Consider the following 22071-nt stretch of genomic DNA (forward strand, 5'->3'; position numbering starts at 1 on the left):
GCTAATTCTTCAAGTTGTTATGACATCTTTTTTATTGATTCATGTATGGTATTTATAGCATTGGAGTTGTTAAAGAAATGACTCTCTAGCTACTATACTTACTAATATAACTAATATCTACACTAACTTTAATAACACTCCATTTAAGTGTTAAAACAAAGTTAACTAAATATTTATGAATGAAACTCATGCTTAACGAAAGAGTTAGGATATGTTCTTTTTTTTTTTTAAATTAAATATCTATATCCTCGTTATACAGCTCCATCCATCCCTTATATATTGAGAATTTGCGAATGACATGTACTACAAGTTTTAATGCAAACTCTGTAAGTATGAAAAAGATAGAAAGTAAAATTAAAGTACTCCCTTCGTCCGTGAAATATTGTACAGTTTTACTATTTTGCTCCGTCCGTGAAAAGTTGTCTAACTTTGTTTTTTTCTTTTTTCTTTTTTCTATTTTTGGTAAATGGATCATACTTTCGATCAACTATCTACACCTCACATTCTATTATAAAACTAATTAATACTATAAAGATGTACTAGGAACCACATTCCACTAACTTTTCCAACTAATTTTGTTCATATTTCTTAAAATCGTGCTGAGTCAAACTTGGACAATATTTTATGGATTGAGGGAGTATTTGTTTTAAGAGAATATGACTTAGTATGTCATTAGAAATGAAAATTTACCAAAAAAATGAATACATACTAATATTAGGGATAGGCCAAAATGGAAAAAGTGAATTATTTTAATTAATTATTTAAACATTATAATTATTATTATAATTTATATAAATATGAAACTGTATTAGAAAAAAATAAATACAGTACTAAATTTATAAGTAAATAATGAGACGATGAATTGGCAAACTCAAATGCTAGAGAGAAAAGTGATTGCTTTTCCCAATACGATTCTTTAGTAGCTGAATGAACTAATTTATGTGCAATGATGAGTAGATCTAGTCTCGAAGCGATAGAGAGTAAAGTGATTGCTTTTCCCAATACGATGTGTGGCCAGCCTTGCCATAGGGTTTCATAATGATGAAAGCAGGGTTTGATTAATTTAATGTGGCAGATTATTGAATATATAATCACTTTTCTAGAGTTAAATACATTCTAATGACGAAACGTGCGAATAAATTCCAATTTGGGCCTTAAATATTACTGCCTCCGTCCGCTAATGTTTTTCCATTATAATCCGCATGCGAATAAGAATCTCGGTTCACTTTTACCATAAATGATTATAGGGTCCCATATTCCACTAACTCATTCCACTCACATTTATTTAAAACTAACATATATAAGTAGGATCCTTATTCCACTAATTTTTTTCCACTCACTTTTCTTAACATTTCTTAAAACTCGTGCTGCCATAAAATGGGACTCCAGTATTCCCTGTTCCAAGAAAGTTAAGTCACTTCTCTTTTGCACTCGTTTTGAAAAAATGGTACTCCCTCCATCCCCTATTAATTGTCCCTATTTTCCATTTCGGTCCGTCCCTCAATAATTGTAACACTTCATTTTACCATAAATGATAAATAGGTTCCACATTCCACTAACTCACTTCACTCACATTTTATTATAAAACCAATATAAAAAAGTGGGTTTCACATTTCACTAACTTTTTTAACCAACTTTTCTTTACATTTCTTAATACCCGTGCCCGGTCAAAAAGTGATAATTAATCAAAAACGGAGGAAATAATAAATAATTAGAGTGAATAAATAACAAAATAAAAGCGAAAATAATGCACATGAAACTCTTATCTATATTATTCTCGCTTTTATTCAATACCTTTTGGCGCATTTATTGCAAGATGCGTATAGAGCCTCATAAAGCTCATGTTTCTCTAGCAAACTTCGGTGATAATGTTGTACGTAACGCTATCAGGTGCACAATTTCTCCATCTCTATGGAATACTCCTCCACTGTTTATGAATTACTATATTATTAATAATTAAATTGTTATAAGTGAAAAGAATTTGGCATAATAATGCCAAATAAATATAGATCTACAAAGTAACGAACCAAATTTCAGTATATATCAATGACGGACCTAGGCAGGGTCGCGCAGGGTCATCCGACCCTACCGCAGGTCCATGAGTGCTGGCTTGAAGCTCAATAATCGGCGGCCAACTGAGGGCAACTCCGCCTCCCGACCCCACGAAAGGCAGCTTCATTTCTATTTCAGAGAAATGTGGAAGACAGTAACTAAAAATTTAGAGAAAAATAGAAAGGAAAGGAGAGAAATAAGAGAAAATATTGTTGTAAAAATAAAGAAAAAGAATCTAACTTGAGGAGAAAGTTAAATTCAAGAACTGAGCTTGATGGGAAAGATTTGCAGACGTAGAGAAAAGAGAAATGTGGGAGAAGAGAGAAGCTGTTGTTTTGCGTTAGTAACCATGGAATTTCAATACTACAATTTATTATTTTATTTAATTTATGTTATACACTAACTAATTAATATATTTAAGTATAATAACTAGTTTAATTTATATGCAATTGATTTAGCTTTAGTAGATTCCGTGTAAATTATTTTAAAAAACTAGTATTAATTAGTATGGTAAATAGATTAATTTAATTTTTAGTTGTAGTTAAAATCAATAATAATATTTGTAAAATAACATAAACAAAAGCATGATTAGAACACTAAAACAATAAAATAAGTACACAGCATCACAAATTAAAAATAAATTGAAATATTAAATATTTAAGATATGAATACTCTCATAGAAATCAACTACTACCCTAAATAATACTAAAACAAAAGTAAATTTTAAATTGTAATGCATATTTTTTATAATAATAATTTAAATATATTTTATTAAATAATAATAATTTAAATATTATATATATTACTCATACTAATTCTTTATCCGACCCCATGATTACAATTTTCTGGGTTCGTCATTGGTATATTTTCATGTTATTCAGGTGTATTTTAATTTCATTTCGGTTCGTTAAAAATATATTGGACATACAATTTTGATATAATATGTGGAATCAAGCAAATACTAGTTTTTTTTTCATTTTTATAATTTTATTTTCACTAATTTTTAATATAGATGTGGGCATGCCATATATATTTTGTGTGCAATTTTAATTTTTCGGATAATTTCTCATATAGTACAATTTATTATCTGTAAATTTTATGATGGCAAACATTTATTTATGTATACCATACATCTCAACTTATTTTACCGATTATACTTGTGAAGATGTAAAAAGATTTATTTAGTTATTTTTTCTAACCAAATTAAAACACTTCCACCAATTATTTTATTAAAAAAAAAAACCAATAACACATACTATTCCATATACCACTCTTACATTTTTCCACTAGCATACAATTTAATTTCATCATCTTCCTCAAAGCAAACCATATCATCTAAGCTCAAATGAACCCACGCCTCAATCCCACCCCCATCTCCATCATTCACGAGCACCGTCGCCCTCTCATACGGCACCCGCGCTATCCCCACCGACGACGGCTTCCCCCACCCGAAGTCCGCATCGTACAACCCGAACCTACTCCAATCACTAAAACTCAAATAACTCATCCCCGAGCTCATCATCCCCTCGATCAGACCCGCCTCCGCCCCGATAACCACCTCCTCGTATCCACGCGACTCCAATTTAACGCAGTCGGAGACGGTCTTCTCGATGGCTTCGCTCATCACACACGCAATTTCCTCAAGTCCCAAACCGTCCGCACCGTGCGGACACTTTGCGACGGAATGCAAAGCGAGGTTTCCGCATGAGTGGACGGGGAGAGGAGGGGCGGTTCGCGGCCGCACGTTGACGGCCTGAAGGATGAGGGAAGGCCGCCCGTCGATGCGGATCATGGCTTTGGCTATGACAGCGGAGACGAGGCGAACCTTCGAGAAGATGGTGTTGTTGAAGGCTTGTTTTGGGTTTAGTTTTGATCTCAGATTTGTGATTGATTCCTTCTTGAATGAGAAAAGCTTTGAAACGATGGTGGTGGTTTGATGATTGGTTTCCGATGGCTTCATTTCACCATTGGTTTCTGATGGCATCATTTCACCAAAGTAACTTCGTTTCTTACCTGGATAAATGTAAATATATATAAGTTGGTCTGTGTTAAAATGACAGCACCTCTTAAAGTGACACCGTGACACCACATATACAGCAATATTATAAACGCTACACAGCAATCTATAGATTGCTGGCCAAGAAAAATTGTTGTATAGTGTATGCCATATTGCTGGCCGTCTTTTTTAGGGTTTTTTTTGCCACGTGGCAGCTTATTATTCGTTCACGTGTACAAATGATTGGCTAGATGTGGCGTTATTTTGAGAGGTGATGGCACCCTAACACTCCCCTATATAAGTTTTACTAATTATTAACCTTAATTACAAAAATTAAGCCAAAATTATTTGAAATATAGGACTCACAAACATTGAAATTAAAGAAAAAAATAGTTTGTACACAAATTAATGGCTTATTTTATCATTTTGTGACATCCGCGATTCCAAAACATTTTTGTAATAAGTGAACCATGTACTCTATTAAATTATTACAGTCACGCATGTATCATTATAAAATTAATACTAGGTTGTCACAACTAATATGTATTTTCTTGCATGAAATTAAACAATTTTTTAAATCTAGTACACCAAGTCAAAACAGATCTTTATTAAATCGTTGACAAATAGAGTAATTTGTAAAACAATTCACATTATTTTTCAATATGTCCAGTCAATCATAGTACTTTGTGAACGACACGAGTTTTAATAAAAAATTTATAAAGTATAAGATAGATAACAAGAAAAAGTGATTAAAGTGTTGTTAGTAGAAAAAACTTACCAAAATTAGAAGGTGACTAATTTTGTTGGACAACCAAAAATGGAAAAGAGGCCGGGAGTAATTTTTAAATAAATTCAAATAAAAAAAGTAAAAGTCAAGAAAATTTATGGAAAAGAGACTGGGAGTAATTTTTAAATAAATTCAAATAAAAAAACTAAAAGTCAAGAAAATTTATGATTAGCTAGGGACATGTCCGAATCATTAAATTTTTATGATAGAAGATCAAAAGTGTAATTAAAAAGATAAACACATAATTGCTTCCAACACATTACTTTTCATGAACCCTAACCCTAGCTAAAACAAGAACAAAATTCCTTACCAGGAAACAACAAATGAGGATCAAAGTTGGGAACAACACCGATCCCTTCTTCTCCCCCAAAATTCTTGCTAGCATTCGACCAAGCCGCAATAAACGTCCCAATCGAAGAAGCATCGAAAACCTTATGCGAAACACTAACACCAACAGCCAAGGTCCCACATTTCACTAACTCAGTGACCTGAACCGACAGCAGCGGATCGGTGGGGCCCGTGAACTGGTCCCCTCGTCGCGGAAGAAGATCGTCCACCTCCACATCGTCGCCCTCAGCTACCGCTTCGACAAACTCGGCGCCCTGGTCAACGCAGTCAACGCTGAAGTCCTCGTCGATGTATCTTCCCGCGAGAGGATAGAACCGCGGTAGGATCCCCGACAAGGACTCTTCGAGGAGCACGTTGGCTGGTTTTGTCGTCGGCTTGGATTGGTAGAAGAGGACGACGCCGAAGTTTGACGGCGGGCTGAGCTCGTCTATGAATGAGAGTTTGTAGTTTTTGAGGTTTTGGGGAGTTGGAGTGCTTGGTTTTATGAAATTTCTTCTTACTATGTTGATCTTCATGTTTGGATACACACTATTCTACTTCTTTATGTATGCTAAGTATATATTTGTTATTGATTAATGTATGGTATTTATAACATTGGAGTTGTTAAGAAAATGACTCTCGACGGCATTTTCGCCTTCACATTTTGACTTTTGGCATAAACAAAACTCATGCTGATTCAATTTTGTGACACCATATTTGGTGTAAATATTAGAATGTCATTTTTAAGTCTCCGATCCTCATCTGTAGCTAGATTGACTTGAATAGTCCGATAAAATTAGTGGGTTAGATTGTAATTTTTACAAAACTAATGCTCAAAAGTAACTGGGACTGCTAAAGTGGGACGGATGGAGTACTACATAATATCTAGTGGCAAAAAGCAAATGTTTCATTTCTAATGGCACGGAGGGAGTATTAAGTTTTAGGGTTTTTTGTATTTCTGAATATGTGGCACAATTATTAAGTCTACTTCAATATTCATTCTACACTTTTCCACTAGATTTCACACTATCAACTTTCAAGTTCCACCTCGACTCATTATTCCATCGTCCCATCCCATCATCTGCCACTACGGTCTTTTACCACCACCAAAGTCAACCAAGACAAAATTAAAAACTAACCCATCAAAATCTCAATATATTTATCATTTTAATAATGATTTATGTAAGATATGATTTTTAGTTTTCATAAAAAATTATAACATGAACACAAGTTTTAATTCAAATTGATTGATTTAGTTTTGATTTATCTTTGTTTATGTTATAGTTGATCGAGATGAAATGCTTCTCTCCAACTATTATTAAAAAAAATGAAACTTTGAAGATTTTATACGATTCTAAAAAGAATTTAAATTTTAAAATTATTTTATAGAGGAAAATTTTGATACAAGAGATTATTTTCAAAAGTTTTTAGGTTCGAATGGTTAGAATTATGATTGAAAATTTATAACCCCAAAAATCCATAACCCAAATAGCCCGTATCCAAACGGGTTAACCCGATTGACATCCCTATTTGTAGTAATCATATGTTTGGTCCGACACACATGATTTCTAGTTGGCCCGAGAATTTTCCTTTAGTGTAACCTAAGATAAAGTTTATCATTTCATACTCACCATATTTTCTTAAGAAACACTAACCTACAAACCAAACAAATCCTTAGTTATTCAGTATATGAGATATGACATCAGATTACTTGTCACCTTGTCCTTGTCGATTGACGCTGAGCGAGTTGACCAAATTAAAAACCCCATCAAAATTTTTAAATTTCATAGTTCCTAATTTATACTCCCTCCGTCTCACTAAAGATGACTCACTTTCCTTTTTGGTTTGTCCCAATCAAGATAACCCATTACTAAAATTGAAAACACATTTATCTCTACTTTATTTCCTCTCCTACTTTCCTCTCTCTACTTTATACACAAAATAAAAATGCATAAAATCTTGTGCCACCCAAGAAAGAGGTCATCTTCCTTGGGACGGAGGGAGTACTTAAAAGTCATCTCCCCAAAACTCAAATTCCATATACAGCTCTTTTAAAATCACGCCCCTACTAAATTGGAATTGACTAGGTTTAATAAGACTGCATTGAAGTATTAAAACAAAGTTAACTAAACATTTTATGAATGAGTCAAAGAGTTAGGATATTATCTATATCTTTGTTTTACACTACGTCTATCCCTTGAATATTGAGAATTTTTGTCATAGTTATCAAAATATCTATATATATCGTTGTTTGTACTATGTCCATCCCTTGAATATTGAGAATTTTTGTCAAAGATAACTAAATATTTTACGAATGATTCAAAGTTAACTAAATATTTTATGAACGATTCAAAGCTAACATTGTCAACTAAATATTTTATGAATGAGTCAAAGTTAATAATAATAATAATAATAATAATAATAATAAAATTGTGGGATTTAAAATTTTATGGGATAATAGACAGCAAGATGCACTACGATGAAATTTCTTGGGCAAAACATCCTTCATCAATTTGATAAAAAGATCATCCTTCATCCATATGTCCTTGTCCTTGATCAATAGACTATCATTTCCACCCTATGACACAATTTCCTTGGGCAAAACTTTCTTCATCAATTTGATAAGAAAATCGTCTTTAGTCCGTCCCTGCAGTCGATCAATTAGCATGGAAAAGGTAACTTGATCTGCTGAGAATCCCCTTCGGGGCATTTCTTCCAAGAATGGTATAGCCTCACGTAGTTCATTTTTAACTAGCAAACTCTGCACAATGACGTTGTATGTCACGCTATTAGGTGCACATCCGCATTTCTCCATCTCATTAAGTAAACATTTTGCCTCATCCACGTACCCTTCTCGGAAAAGTGCACCAATGATCACTGTATATGTTCTAACATGAGGCACCAAACCTCGAGAAGCAAGTTGGTCGAAAAGATCTCTAGCAACACTGAGTTTTCCATTTTTGCACAATCCGTTGATGAGAGTATTGTACATGACTATATTAGGATTGACTCCTTTTCGTTCAAGCAAACGCAGAAACGACAGAGCTTTTTCAGCCTCCCCATTCTTGCACAGCCCATCCAACAATGTACTATAAGTATAAGAGTCGGGGTTTATTCGTCGAGCTTCCATATCCTTGAAAAGCTTCCACCCGTCTGCAAATCTATTCTTACTAAATAATCCATGTATCATGGTAGTATAAGTGCATGTATTATGCACCAAACCTTTATGGGGAACTTGGCAAAAAAGAAGCCAAGCTTCGTCAACTCGTCCCTTCTTGCAGTATCCATTCATTAAGCTGCCATAGATGTTAATATTAGGCTTAAGCCCCAACTCCGCGAAGGAATCAAGCACTCGTTTCGCTTTATTGATTTCTCCTCGCAAACAATACCCATCCATCAGTGCACTATAAGTGACAACATCAGGACAAACGTTTCGCTGCTTCATAAGTCGCAAAACATCCTCGGCCTCTCTCACATTTCCTTCCTTGCAAAGTGCATCAATGAATATACTGAAAGTAACGACATTGAAAGGTATATAAGAACTAGCCATTTTTCTCAACAGGTCTTTAACATCCTTCAGTCTCCCAACATCGCACAAGCCCTGAATCATCGAATTATACGTGTAAACATCCGGTGGAACACCCTCGTCAACCATCCCGGATAGTAGGCGGAAAGCATCATCCACCATTCCAACCTTGCACAATCCATCAAGCAACGCGCTATAAGCTTTAACGCTCGGTCTCCACCCGCTTCTTTCCAATCTACGAACTAAATCATAAGCTGCAACGATCTGGCCAGCTTTGCGAAGCCCATCTATCGCGGTCAAAATCATGACATCGTCGGGCTCGCATAGTTCCAAACCCAAAACCTTTTCGAACAATTCCATGGCGTCGACGGCCCTATCATCTAAAAACATCCCTTTGATGAGAATGCTGAACGTCGCGACGTTTGGCTCGTAGCCGCTCTTGAAGAAGATGCCTAATGTAGCAATACCGAAGTCTACTCGTTTGATAAGGCAATAGCAATTGATCACGGCATTAATCGTGTAATTACTCAAAGGGGCGCCTCTTTGACGCATTTCATCGAACATGTTGAGGGCAACGGAGTATTGTCTCATCTTAGCAACAGTATTTAACAATTTCGTGAAGTCTGAAGCTGAAGGTTGTGGCTGCATTCTCAGCATTTTGTGGAGCAAGTGAATTGCATCGCCTAATTGTTTAACACAGCTAGGATCTATTCTGGGCTGCTGCTTAGGTGGAAAGGGGCTATCACTGTGGAAATGGGAAGAGAAAAAATTGAAGAGAGGAGTGAGATGATTACCCAATTTATGCGACCATGAAGCTGAAACAGCAACGCTTCTGTGAATCAGATCGAATGCAGAAACAGAAACCCTTCTTCTGCTCATCTTCTTCGGTGTGATTGAGTTTGAACTTTGAAGAAAGGAGAAACAGTTTAAAGCGAATTAATAAATCAATAATCAATTAATAATTATAATTAAATTATAATTAGTCAGAAGATAAAAACTATACTTTCTCTATGCAATTGAATTTTTATATAAAAATTGAAAAACTAAAAAAGGGAAAAAAAGTGATACTCCCTCCGTCCGCCATTTGGAGTCTCATTCATGGGCGACACGGGTTTTAAGAAATGCTAAGAAAAGTGGGTAGAAAAAAGTTAGTGGAATAGGGGTCCCACTTGTATATATTAATTTTAAATGAAATGTGAGTGGAATGAGTTAGAGGAAGGTGAGACCCTATTACCATTTATGGCAAAAGTGAACCGAGACTCTTATTCGCGGACGGAGGGAGTATTTAGAATATAAGTATTAGTGATTAGGAAAGATGAGAACTTACCTAATTTAAAAAGCTATTTAAAATAGAATGTGATTAATTTTTATAAACAATCTTAATGAAATAATAAAACAATTAATTATGAATAGATGGAACACAACTCTCGAAGAATTGCGACAAAGATTATGCAGTTAAAGCTTTTGCACAAGCGTTTATTTAACATGAGCTATTAAATACAATCGTAATTAAATTAATTAATACTAAATAATACAGATTTCAATAAAACAAAAAATTGATAGTTAAAATATTAAGATTGTATAATTTGTATGTTTAAAATTGAAAATTACAGAATTAAAATACTAAGATTGCATAACTAAAACAAAAAATTAAAACAATATTACCATAATCATAAAAAACAATTTTAACTTTAATTAAGAAAATACTAAATAAAAATATTTTATATCAAAACAACTAAAAATATTTATAGGTAGGTGACCCTTTTAAAATGAAAAATAAATAAAGGGCAAAAACGAAGCCCAAACTCTGTAAAATTTTGAACGCAGTAAGGCCATCTCCAATGATACACCAAAACCTAAATTAGGATTTGTATTTAGCTTCAATAATACTCAAAAACCAATCTCATTTTTTATTTTTGAGAAAAAAAATACCCATCTTTAGGTTTACACTAAACCAAAACTTAAAAGTTTTTCAAATTTTGTGAATAAAAAAGGCATAATATAGAGAATATTCTTTTGAGTTTGAGTTTAGTGTAAATGATTGGAATAAAATCATATTTGATGTGACATTTACACTGAAATGAATTTAGGTTTAGTGCAAATGATTGGAGATGCTCGAATACCCAATAAAAGTAGTATAGCAAACAAATAATGACAAAACCTAAAAAAGGGGAAATTTACTCTATCAACTAACTAGCTATCAAACTAGCTTTATTCAACATTTGCAGCTGTATGACCAAATATTGTGTCTAAATAGATAAACTATGATCAATCATTCAATCCTATGATCCATGTCTCACAGATTGGTCCTAGGCTTGGCAGTGCCAGCCGAGACTCGCCTCGTCACTGACCGCATTGTCACAAATTCCTCAGCAGCAGAAGGGTGAATCCCAACCTAACATACAGCATCAAGTACATGAAAATTGATGAGAGGGAGAGAGGGGAGAAGACAAAACAGAGTTTGTGAAACTCACAGTGCTATCAAATTGTGCTTTGGTAGCTCCACATTTTAGAGCAATGGCAATGCCCTGTCACAGATGATACAGATTTCAATTTTTTACTTTGTATGAACATAGACAAGACAACAAACTAAAACGGGGAAGAATTGATACGGACCTGCATGATCTCAGCTGCGTCTGGCCCACACATGGATGCTCCGAGTACTTTATCCGTCTCAGCGTCAACAACAAGCTTCATCATAGTTTTCTCTTGACGCCTATATCATCATCATGTAACAGAGACGAAACATTAAATGAACCATCATGCATGAATATTGTGAGCATTGAACCGGAATATTAAGCTATTAAAGCATACCCGGAAATGGTGTTCTTCATGGGATTGAACGTAGATGTGAAAATCAAAATGTCGCCCTTTGCTTTCTCTACAGCCTCTTGCTCGCTGAGACCAACAACAGAGAGCGGTGGAATGCTGCCGAGTAAAACATCATACATGTTTCAATTAAGGCTCTGGAAAAAGTATACTAGTCTAAAGAAATTGCTGAATTCACTAAAAAAATTAAGCTCATATTGGCAAAAGAAACTACGATTATACAAATTGCTGAAACATTATAAGGATTGCTAAGGAAAAGGGTGGTAATACCAAAACACGGCACAAGCAATGTTACTGTAATCGGGTGCCATTGGCTTTCCTCCAAATACAGTGTTCTGCAGACAACATAAAAGAGGTTTTAATAAACAATATCGAAGCGTGAGAGAATCGAAGTATGTCCAAATACATAGTCGGATATGATTACTGAAACAAACATGAAGAGCGAGAATTTCAGGGTAACGTACTGCAAAGCAGGTGCCTTCCATTAGAGCTACCGGGGTAAGATTCATTCGGTTTGTAACATCACCTATTGCCCATATGCTAGGCACGTTGGTTTGAGAGTACTGATTAACCTGACATTCCAGAGATAAAATAAGTTATGATCACCGAGAAAAAACCAGACTTCGAAGGCGAACTTCATAGAATGCAAGATGTGAAATTTTGACAATCAATCATGTCAGTAATATTGAATGCTTAAAAGGGAATTATCCAAGTTCATCCGATTCTTCACTCAGATCTAAGAATTCTAGGAAAAAGGAGTAATTTGGGACAAAATTCTAAAAAATTGCATAAATAAGAACTCACCTTTATAGCTCCAGCCTTATCGACCTCAACACCTACGGCTTCCAGATTCAGCCTTTTTGAGTTGGGAGTCCTACCTGTAACCAAGGAGACGATCATTTACAGTTTCTGACTAGAGGAGAAAACAGGTTGGCCATTAGAAATGAATAATCGGATTACATCTAAACATTGCAAGATGAGGTACAGGTTTTACGACTTTGGCATATGAAACATGCTCCAGAGAACCGTGTACTGATGAACTACAGCGCTAAATATAAACACAAGGCCAGCATTTGAATAATTATGAGTCATGACCGAATTACAATCAACCTAATAAACCGAATATGAAAAGACAGCATTTCCTGCAAGACAAAACTTAAATGTATTCATGGCAGTGACTCTAGAATTACCAGTGGCAAACAGCACAACATCAGCAACAATTTCTTCACCATGGTCAGTGAGAACTTTTACACCGCCTTCTGTTTTAGACAGCTGCATCATAAAGTAAATACAATTAACATTTGCATAAATGGATACACGATATTCCTAAAAGAATACAAGATCCAAAGATCTAGCGCACTGACACACAACGCAGCAGAACTTTGTTTCTGTTATCAGCCTTGTTTCTCCGTTCAGTAAATTATTGTGTTTTCAAGCAGGAAACAAAGTAAAGAATAAAAAAGATAGAGAAAGCAGCAAGCACCTCCTTTAAGTTTGTACCGGGATGAAGCTTAATACCCCTGCCTTCCAGATTTTTCGCAACCACTTCTCTCATCTCATCGTCAAACCCTCTGTTGTAAGATTTTATGTGAAAAATTAGAGGTCCAGTTTAATCAACAACATAACAGGAACAGGCTAAAAGGGAAGGCAAAGCTAAGTCTATAAAGGGGTAGATTAGTTAAAGCAACACAATGTTTACCTCGAGTTGCAATTTTAGCATTTAGCATGAATTAAAACATTACAAATACAACACCACCTGTGCATTACTACATCACAATTTTTTCAATCAAAGTTTGTGCTATCCATCTGAAAAAGGTTCTAATCCTTTGAATCCTATATGCTATCCTTGTTACTTCACTTTATTGACATGGCACATCCATTGAGTCCTAGGTCCACTTGGAAACTATGAAGAACGTGGTATAAAATGTGCTACCTAAAACGTCATACACCGTGGGATGAGACAATATAGATATAAATACCACACCAGCAAGCAAAGCAGTTAGCTTAGCTTACGAGACAAAATGCAGATGAAGCAAAATAAGCATGTGAATAATACGAAAGCTTGATAGCAACAGCAGGCGGCTGAAAACCAAGGTAGACGATGGAAGTCACAGAAATCTTATGACCTTAAAGGAAGATCTTTTCTATAAAACAAATCCACTTTCGCGCCCATTCCTCGCCATATTGAGGCAAACTCAACTGCAATATACCTACATTAAAGAATGAGCATTGACGTAAATATCTAAGCATCCTATATAGATGGATTAAAAGGCACAGTGAGGTAGAATAATACCCTCCACCAAGTATGACAGCATGCTTAGGTAGCTCTTCCAAGCTCAATGCCTCATCTGATGTGATGCCTAATTCCTAAAAGGAAAGCAGAACCAGAGATAAACATTAGTTAGGTACAGTGAAAGAGAAAGATTTTGACATGGAGAGAAATCCAAATACAGCAGACATTAGGATCAATTCTATACACCCAAATAAAGTCAAAAGATAATTATAATTAGATCATATTGAACACAGCAACTCATACCTGGCCTGGTATAGGTAGACGCTGAGCCCGGCTTCCAGTTGCAATCAGAATATGTTTTGCTGAATAACTGATTTTTGTGCCGTCCAATTGAATAACTTCAACCTCATTGGGGCCAATAACTCTTCCCTCTCCTTCAAATAGCTTAACTCCAGCACCGGAAAGTAACCGCTTGTAGATCCCATTTAGTCTATTTATTTCATCAGTCTGAAAGAGAATAAAATGAAAGCTAACTATAAGAATCCTAATCTTAGCCACAAACAATCTTAGCAAATGTTTTAACCATAGGCTCTTCTCCAGTAATTATTTAATTCATAGTACGAGTCCTAGCAACACTTAATTGAACTATGAAGTATATCTTATAAGAAAATATTTCATATACTTCACTTACCTTCTTTTGTAAAAGTTTTTTCCAGTTGAAATCAATTTTCTCATTCACATCCCATCCATAATTCCGAGCATCCTGCAAAATCCAAAGCAATACTTGGTAGAAAAGAAGCAAAGATATCCATTTCAATACTACTTCCAAACAATCAGAGTGATATGAAAAACTATTGAAGACCACAAATGTATGCATTGACTACCAGCTAAATTACTGATCATGAAAAACTAGCCAAGCTAACAGACAGAATAAAAGCAACAGCCCAACAAATATTTGCAGAAACACAGTATAGCTTTTGATTATCTCATCATATCATTAAATGAAAATCTCACCTCCAGTTCAGGCCCAAAAGAAGCACCATACACCAATATCTTTTTAGGAACACAACCACGAATCACACACCTGTCGTACATAAAAGTGTTGGTTATTAAGCTTTACTCCAAGCCCATTATTCCAAACATACCATTATAAAGTACAGAGTAAACTAACAGGAAACAATTATTTACTCCTTAAGTTTACTTCATTAAAAAATGTATTGGCTATTACAGTACTAATTACGAAGTGAATAGTGGAAAACTAAAAATTCAGAAAGTAATATGCAGAAGCCAATCTAATCCAGGTTCCTCATGACGACAAGAACACTGGATAATGGATAGTGACCTCATAATTCAAGTAGTAACAAAAAACTAGATCTGTCGCGAGTTCAAAAGATATACAACGAAAAGTTACACTGCTGGAATGAAGGAAAAATTCAAATTGCATCCGTTTTAGAGTCTGCTAACAGCAATCATTTTGCTGAAATAGATTATCATTCAAATGAAGTTTCACTCCTTGGGAATTTATATAAATGAGGAGGTTTTAAAAGAACATGAGTCATAGGCTCATAGCCAGTGCCATGAATCCCAGCCAACCACCAGATACCATGTTCACAGTAAGGTAAGAGTCGTAATACATCAATTCATTAAGTCTAACCAATAATATGTTGTTCTCCGGGAGGAAAAACAAAAGGTGACTAGAGATAATGAAGGATGTGTAGCACAAACTAGTAAAAAATCCATCAGATGTCACAAAAATCCAGAAAACAAGTCACATGACTGAAAGAGGAGAAGCATAACTATGAAGCAAAGGTGTCCAATAATTTATATACTTACGTTCCACCAACTCCTCCAATAACTTCAGAGCTGATAGGATGAAACGGAAGCTCACAGATAGCTACCTGTTAACAAAATGAAATCCGGTTAAATCATTAAAGTAACCTACCATAATCTGAGGAATACAACTAATTACGAAAAAAGGAGCTTCATTATAGCCAGGTGAACTCAACATCGTTCAAAACAGGAAAATGAAATTTGACAAGTATATCATGAACTAGGGGGTGAATGTCCTATCTAAGTCTCAGCGTTCAATTAGAAAGACCAAGTTCGAGATTGCTACTAGCACTGCCAGACATCCATTCTCGAACATTATGCAACGAATTCATAAGGAACCGCAAATACTACTTCCTAGTACTAATAACATAAGAAATTATCAGTGTTAGACACTCAGGTATTCGGGTACAATAATCATGAATTTATCAAGACAAACAGATACTACGAAAGAGAAACGAAACTTCACAACCAAACAACACACATTTTTTTCAAGTTAGCTCAGCAAATCATCTTCCAGAAATTGTACCTTGGCTCCATTCTGGGCTGAAAAACGCGATGCACGAACCCCACCACTGCCTGCCCCGATGACAAACAAATCGAAGTCATAGTGACTCTCGGCGTCATTGGTTTTTTCCAACTCCCCATCAACAAGCATCTTCCTTGCCATTGTAATATACTGTACACCCAAAAAGGACCACAAACAACAAAAATAAGAAATCCCTGATGTTGGTACTGAGATAAAAGTATAGCAGCCAAGTACACAAACTCAATAATCAGATATGACAGCATCTTTTTTCACAACAGAGAAAATCAAGTGCAATAAAAAATTATAACCAAACCCAGATCACAGTCAATAGAGATCCTCTTCATGCTCAGTTATATGCCAAAAGATTGTGGCTTTAACCTAGTCAAACACCCCACAACCTATATTCCCCAAGAAACTGGGAAATTTTTTAAAAAAAACATATTTTTCAAGCTCACGGGAATTATCTACGATTTTCCTTCGTCTAATTGGGGGAAAAAAGAACCCACATTTACCTAAAATTAAGAGCGAGGAATGTGATAAAGTGTATACTAAAACCAACATGAAAAAAAAGCAAGAAATTGAATGGGATTTACCTGCCTCAACTCTCTCTCACTCTCTCTCTCTCTCTCTAAGATTTCGTTTATCGTTGGAGATGTAGCAAGAAATCAAGGGAAGAGAATCTCCAGAAGATAGTGTGTGTTTTTTAGGAAGGAGAGGACTTAACATAGAGAATTGGTAGCCATTAATTTGGGTAATAAGTTATTAAGAGAGTAGTACAATTATTTCTAATTTTGTTTTTATTTAATAGTACTAATTGCAAAATATATACTCCATGAGTCTAAAACTGATGCAATTTGGATTTTCCTTAGTTCCATTATTTATTGGATTGATCGCATGTTAATTTTATCGGTAGCAACCCGATTAATCCGCTGGGCTAGTCTTAAACCCGAGTTTTTAGGATTATGGTTGAACTTTTATAACCCGAAAAAATCACAATCCGATTAGCCCGCACCCAATTGATCCGCAACCCGAATAGGATTGGCCCGAAATCCGATGGACTGACCCGATTAACATCCCTAGACTATGAGTATCAATTTTTTCCTATTTTCCCAAAAAAAAGAAGCAATCGTGATATTGATACTATTGCCCGATCAGATATATACTCCTACTACTTACTCCAAATCAAAAGAGTTTAGAAACTAAATATTTTTAATTATCAAAATTTCTATTACGTTATTATTCATTTTGCATTTGCAAATATTTTTAATTATCAAAATTTCTATTACGTTATTATTCATTTTGCATTTGCTCGTGATTAATTGAATCGAATTCCTAATTATCAAATGTAGGTTCATTTGATTAATTAAAGAGTATTTGATGTTCAATTCAATCGATTAATTGTATAAGGGAATAAATATGAATCCAATGGATGACTCGGAAATTTGATCAATCTCAACTAAAGTAGTACTCCCTCCGTCCCAGAAAGATTGTCCCAGTTCATTTTTTACACTCGTTATATAAAAATAATAATAAATAGGTAAAGTTGAAAGAGAGTAAAATAAGAGAGAGAATAATGTAGGTAAGACTATTCTCTACATTATTCTCTCTTTTACTTTACTTTCTCTCTACTTTAACTATTTATTATTATTTTTGCAAAATGAGTGCAAAAAATAAACTAGGACAATCTTTCTGGGACGGAGGGAGTAGTATTTATTAAGTACGGAAAAGTGAATGTTTAATCAGTTTATTTAAAAAATAAGATAATAGTATTATATTTCATTCTTATCTATATTCTCACACTTTTAATTATATAAATTGTTACTGAAATTATAATGCGAAAAAAAAGCGTTTGCTTTGAAAAAAGAAAGGGTAAGTAATGTAAAAATATTTGAGCATTAAATGAGATAATTAAGAATAGTATCTAGATATATTTACTAAAATGCCTTTTTTTTGCCAGCCACATTATAGCAGCATAGCTTTACCCTTTTTTTTATAGACTTGTTTTCTTTATCAGATATTTCCGAAACAATAAAGCGTTTGCTTTGAAAAAGAAAGGTTAATAATGTAAAAATATTTGAGCTGAGATAATAAAATGAATATTATCCATAATTGATATATTTACTATTATGGCCGCCTAGCTTTACCTTTTTTTTTAAGACTTGTTTTCTTTATCAGATATTTCCGCCCTCTTATAGTATTTCTCATGTTTTAAGTTTAAACTCAATTACTTATACACCCTCTTTAACTTTTTACTAACTAGCTAATTCACCATTTGATTGCCAAAATAACCCGATCGAGAAGCTTATTATGTAATTTGTTCCCCCAAAATTTTAATATCTATGAAATGTTCAATAAATTTTGGTCAAAGTGACTTAAATTAGAATCCTTAAACTGAATTTTGATGATGCAAATAAATAAAACTTTATATTCCACATATAAATTCCATTTAATGAGACGTTACTATATACTAGTCCATATCCATGGCTATATATATGAGCCCCCAAACCCTTGAAATCTCATGCACCAAAATGTCTAAAATCATGAGCTTCAAAATCCTCTTCCTAATCACTCTATCACATCTTCTTCTCCAAACATCGGCCCGCAAATGCTTTCTCACGAACGAATACACCGTTCATGTGGTGACCTTCCTCCCCGAGGACTCTCCGCCACTGGAGTTTCACTGTGCATCTGGAGACGATGATCTCGGAAATCATAAGCTTACTAAATTTGGCACCGAATACAAGTTTTCGTTTTGCGATAACATAAGACACAACACTTTGTTCTTCTGTACTCTCAATTGGGGTAAGAAGAAGAAGTCCTTCGACGTGTTCAGATCGTCGTGGAGGAATAAGTGTTCCTCCAGTAACTGCGTTTGGGCAGCTCAAGAAGATGGTATCTATTTCACTACTAAACCACCTGTCTACAACAAAGAATTTGATTGGGAGAATTAATTCTGTGTGTCTAATACTATAATGTTTCTTCTCTGCAAAAATAATTGAACATGAATAAATTTTCAATTTGCGTCTCACTATTTACTAGCACTACTTTAACTACATTTCTCCTCTTCTTTTATTAGATTGATAAATTAAAATACTTATCAATAGTTATCATAAGAATAATTTATATTTTTATTTTAGTTAAACTAAATAGAAGATGAATTGTCGAAATATTGGAATTTATGTTTAATATTTTAGTTAAACATCTTCTATTAATTTTAATATTAACCTAATTGAGAAATTATGATTTGTTTTAGTTTAACTAAAATATTTTATTCTTTTCAAAAGTTAACGTAAGAATGATTTATATTTTTAGTTTAGTTTAACATAAGAATAAAACAAAAACATAAATCATTCTTATAATAACTATTTATAAGTATTTTAATTTATAAATCTAATTAAATTTATAATATTTATAGATTAAATGAAAATAATATTTTAATATAAAATAAACATAGTACGTAGTAATAAAAATGAGAAAGACTAAAATATCCTTGGTATTTCATTTAGGTTAAAAGTGAGTGGAAAAGGGTAGATGAAAATACCTTTTTAGGGGGTTTTGGGGGATTTGGGCAATTTGGTCTTTTTACACTTTAAATCTGATATTATTTCAGTGATGTACTAAATCTGATATTATTTCAAAATTATCATTCTTCTTCCCTTTTGTCATCCTTCACTTTGTTTCTTTATTTCAATATTAGATTAACTTTATAAAATAAAATTTTAAATTTCAATTTGTTAAATATCAATAAATTTTTATTAATTATTAAAATTACTATTAAATAACAAATTAATAGTTTTAATCAATATTTGATAGTGTCTAATATTTAATCAATAAGGTACGACGACGCCTTAGTTTTAATCAATATTTAATAGTTTTAATCATAAATAGATCATATAACACGATTTATTCTGAAATAAATATGCATCTAATGTAAGACTAATATAATTTTTATTTATTAATTTGAAAACAATCAAAATTAACTAGAAAATTTCAACAAAAATTCTCCTATATCAAATTTTTAGTAGTATCAAATTTTTAGTCAACTTCATAATATTTAATCACAAGCAATTATAACAATCGAACGAAGGCTAAATAGAATAGCTCTTATTTTTCCATCATGATTAATCTGTACTTCTTCAATTCAGCTGAATATTATATTAAATAACAAAAATTAATAGTTTTAATCAATATTTATAGTGTCCATGTATTAATAGTTTTAATTAAAAAAATTTATTGATATTTAAAAATTGAAATTTAAAATTTAATTTTATAAAATTAAATCTAATATTGAAATAAAGAAACAAAGTGAAGGATGGCAAAAGACAAGAAGAATGATAATTTTGAAATAATATCAGATTTAGTACATCACTGAAATAATATCAGATTTAAAATGTAAAAAGACCAAATTGCTCAAACCCTCCAAAACCCCCTAAAAGGGTATTTTCGTCATAAAATAGTGAAAAAGGACCAATTTTAAAATAAACGCGTAGTCCAGGGTTGTCTGTGGATATTTTTAAAATTCAGGGTTCAATTGCGAGACAAAAGCATAGTCCAGGAACTATTTTTGTAGTTCACTCTTAATTATATAAATCGTTACTGAAATTATAATGCGAAACAAAAAAGCTTTTTTTTGAAAAAAGAAATGGTAGTAACGTAAAAATATTTGAGCAGTAAATGAATAGTATCTTGATATATTTACTAAAATTCTATTTTATTGCCAGTGACTTATGGCTGAATAGCTTTACCCTTTTTTTATAGACTTGTTTTTCTTATCATATATTTCCGAAACAATAAAGCGTTTCCTTTGAAAAAAAAAAGGTAGTAATGTAAAAATATTTGAGCTGAGATAATTAAATGAATAGTATCCATAATTGATATATTTACTGCATAGCTTTACCTTTTTTTTAGGACTTAGTTTCTTACAGTATTTCTCAGGTTTTAAGTATAAACTCATTTACTTATACACCCTTTTTAGCTTTTTACTAACTAATTCACCATTTGATTACTAAAATAGCCGAGAAGATTATTGTGTAATTTTTTTTCCCAATAATTTTAATATTTATGAAATTTTCAATAAATTTTGGTCAAAGTGACTTAAATTAGACTCCTTAAACTGAATTTTCACGATGCAAATAAAATTAAATTTTATATTCCACATATAAATATCATTAAAAGAGACACTAGTCCATATCCATGCCTATATATATATGAGACCCCAAACCCTTGACATCTCATGCACCAAAATGTCTCAAATCATGATCTTCAAAATCCTCTTCCTAATCACTCTATCACATCTTCTTCTCCAAACATCGGCCCGCAAATGCTTTCTCACGAACGAATACACCGTTCATGTGGTGACCTTCCTCCCCGAGGACTCTCCGCCACTGGAGTTTCACTGTGCATCGGGAGACGATGATCTCGGAAATCATAAGCTTACTAAATATGGCACCGAAGTCAAGTGGTCCTTTTGCGATAACATCACACACACCACTTTGTTCTTCTGTACTCTCCATTGGGGTAAGAAGAAGAAGTCCCTCGACGTGTTTAAATCGTCGTGGAGGAATAAGTGTTCCTCCGGTAACTGCGTTTGGGCAGCTCAAGAAGATGGTATCTATTTCGCTAATAAACCACCTGTCTACAACAAAGCATTTGATTGGGAGAATTAATTCTATGTGTCTAATACTATAATGTTTCTTCTCTGCAAAAATAATTGAACATGAAAATTTTTTCAATTTTGTGAATATTGCGTCTCACTGTCCACTAGCACTATTTAAACTACATTTCTCCTCTTCTCTCTTAGTTTTACAATTGAATGTTAATTCTTGTGCCGTTTCAATTGCCCTTATTTTATGGGACGAAAGAAGTAATATCGAAACGAAAGAAGTACTCCCTCCGTGCCCGATTAAGAGTCACACTTTGACCGGGCACGGGTTTTAAGAAAGTGTTTGAATGTGTAATAAATGGA

At 33.6% G+C, this 22071-nt stretch overlaps 4 protein-coding genes and 1 pseudogene across 5 annotated transcripts; 2 read left to right on the forward strand and 3 right to left on the reverse strand.

Annotated features, from left to right (window-relative positions):
• Positions 1-3276: 3276 nt before the first annotated feature.
• Positions 3277-5716, reverse strand: LOC125185285 (pelargonidin 3-O-(6-caffeoylglucoside) 5-O-(6-O-malonylglucoside) 4'''-malonyltransferase-like). Its single transcript, XM_048081800.1, has 2 exons — positions 5146-5716; positions 3277-4065 (listed from the first exon to the last, which is right to left on the reverse strand). The coding sequence occupies exons 1-2, from the start codon at positions 5696-5698 to the stop codon at positions 3326-3328; spliced, it is 1293 nt and encodes a 430-aa protein (XP_047937757.1). The 5' UTR covers positions 5699-5716; the 3' UTR covers positions 3277-3325.
• A 1878-nt stretch (positions 5717-7594) lies between these two features.
• On the reverse strand, positions 7595-9568 carry LOC125223968 (annotated as a pseudogene).
• A 1211-nt stretch (positions 9569-10779) lies between these two features.
• Positions 10780-16840, reverse strand: LOC125185152 (glutathione reductase, cytosolic-like). Of its 2 annotated transcripts, none has more exons than XM_048081642.1 (17): positions 16700-16840; positions 16107-16256; positions 15584-15648; positions 14765-14834; positions 14442-14513; positions 14054-14257; positions 13811-13884; positions 13644-13727; positions 13001-13088; positions 12708-12789; positions 12322-12395; positions 11982-12089; positions 11788-11852; positions 11503-11616; positions 11305-11404; positions 11163-11216; positions 10780-11083 (listed from the first exon to the last, which is right to left on the reverse strand). In XM_048081642.1, exons 2-17 carry the CDS (start codon positions 16245-16247, stop codon positions 10985-10987), a joined length of 1494 nt encoding a protein of 497 aa, XP_047937599.1. In that variant the 5' UTR covers positions 16248-16256; positions 16700-16840; the 3' UTR covers positions 10780-10984. The 2 variants fall into 2 exon arrangements, with proteins under 2 accessions (XP_047937599.1, XP_047937600.1); XM_048081643.1 differs by having other exon boundaries at positions 16704-16838.
• A 1794-nt stretch (positions 16841-18634) lies between these two features.
• Positions 18635-19057, forward strand: LOC125221476 (S-protein homolog 5-like). Its single transcript, XM_048123596.1, has one exon. It carries the CDS (start codon positions 18635-18637, stop codon positions 19055-19057), a length of 423 nt encoding a protein of 140 aa, XP_047979553.1.
• Positions 19058-21349: 2292 nt separating this feature from the next.
• LOC125221477 (S-protein homolog 24-like) lies at positions 21350-21772 on the forward strand. Its single transcript, XM_048123597.1, has one exon. The coding sequence runs from the start codon at positions 21350-21352 to the stop codon at positions 21770-21772; it is 423 nt and encodes a 140-aa protein (XP_047979554.1).
• The last annotated feature ends 299 nt before the right edge of the window (positions 21773-22071 follow it).

The sequence above is a fragment of the Salvia hispanica genome, chromosome 4, assembly GCF_023119035.1.
Source record: "Salvia hispanica cultivar TCC Black 2014 chromosome 4, UniMelb_Shisp_WGS_1.0, whole genome shotgun sequence".
Lineage (NCBI taxonomy): Eukaryota > Viridiplantae > Streptophyta > Magnoliopsida > Lamiales > Lamiaceae > Salvia > Salvia hispanica.

Coding starts and splice junctions, on each gene's coding strand:
- LOC125185285 (XM_048081800.1), bottom strand. CDS start 5,698: ATGAAGATCAACATAGTAAGAAGAAATTTCATAAAACCAAGCACTCCA. Junction 4,066..5,145: donor TCCTCATTTGTTGTTTCCTG/GTAAGGAATTTT, acceptor ACATTTATCCAG/GTAAGAAACGAAGTTACTTT.
- LOC125185152 (XM_048081642.1), bottom strand. CDS start 16,247: ATGGCAAGGAAGATGCTTGTTGATGGGGAGTTGGAAAAAACCAATGAC. Junction 12,790..13,000: donor CCGGTACAAACTTAAAGGAG/GTGCTTGCTGCT, acceptor TTTATGATGCAG/CTGTCTAAAACAGAAGGCGG. Junction 12,090..12,321: donor ATAAGGCTGGAGCTATAAAG/GTGAGTTCTTAT, acceptor CTGGAATGTCAG/GTTAATCAGTACTCTCAAAC.
- LOC125221476 (XM_048123596.1), top strand. CDS start 18,635: ATGTCTAAAATCATGAGCTTCAAAATCCTCTTCCTAATCACTCTATCA.
- LOC125221477 (XM_048123597.1), top strand. CDS start 21,350: ATGTCTCAAATCATGATCTTCAAAATCCTCTTCCTAATCACTCTATCA.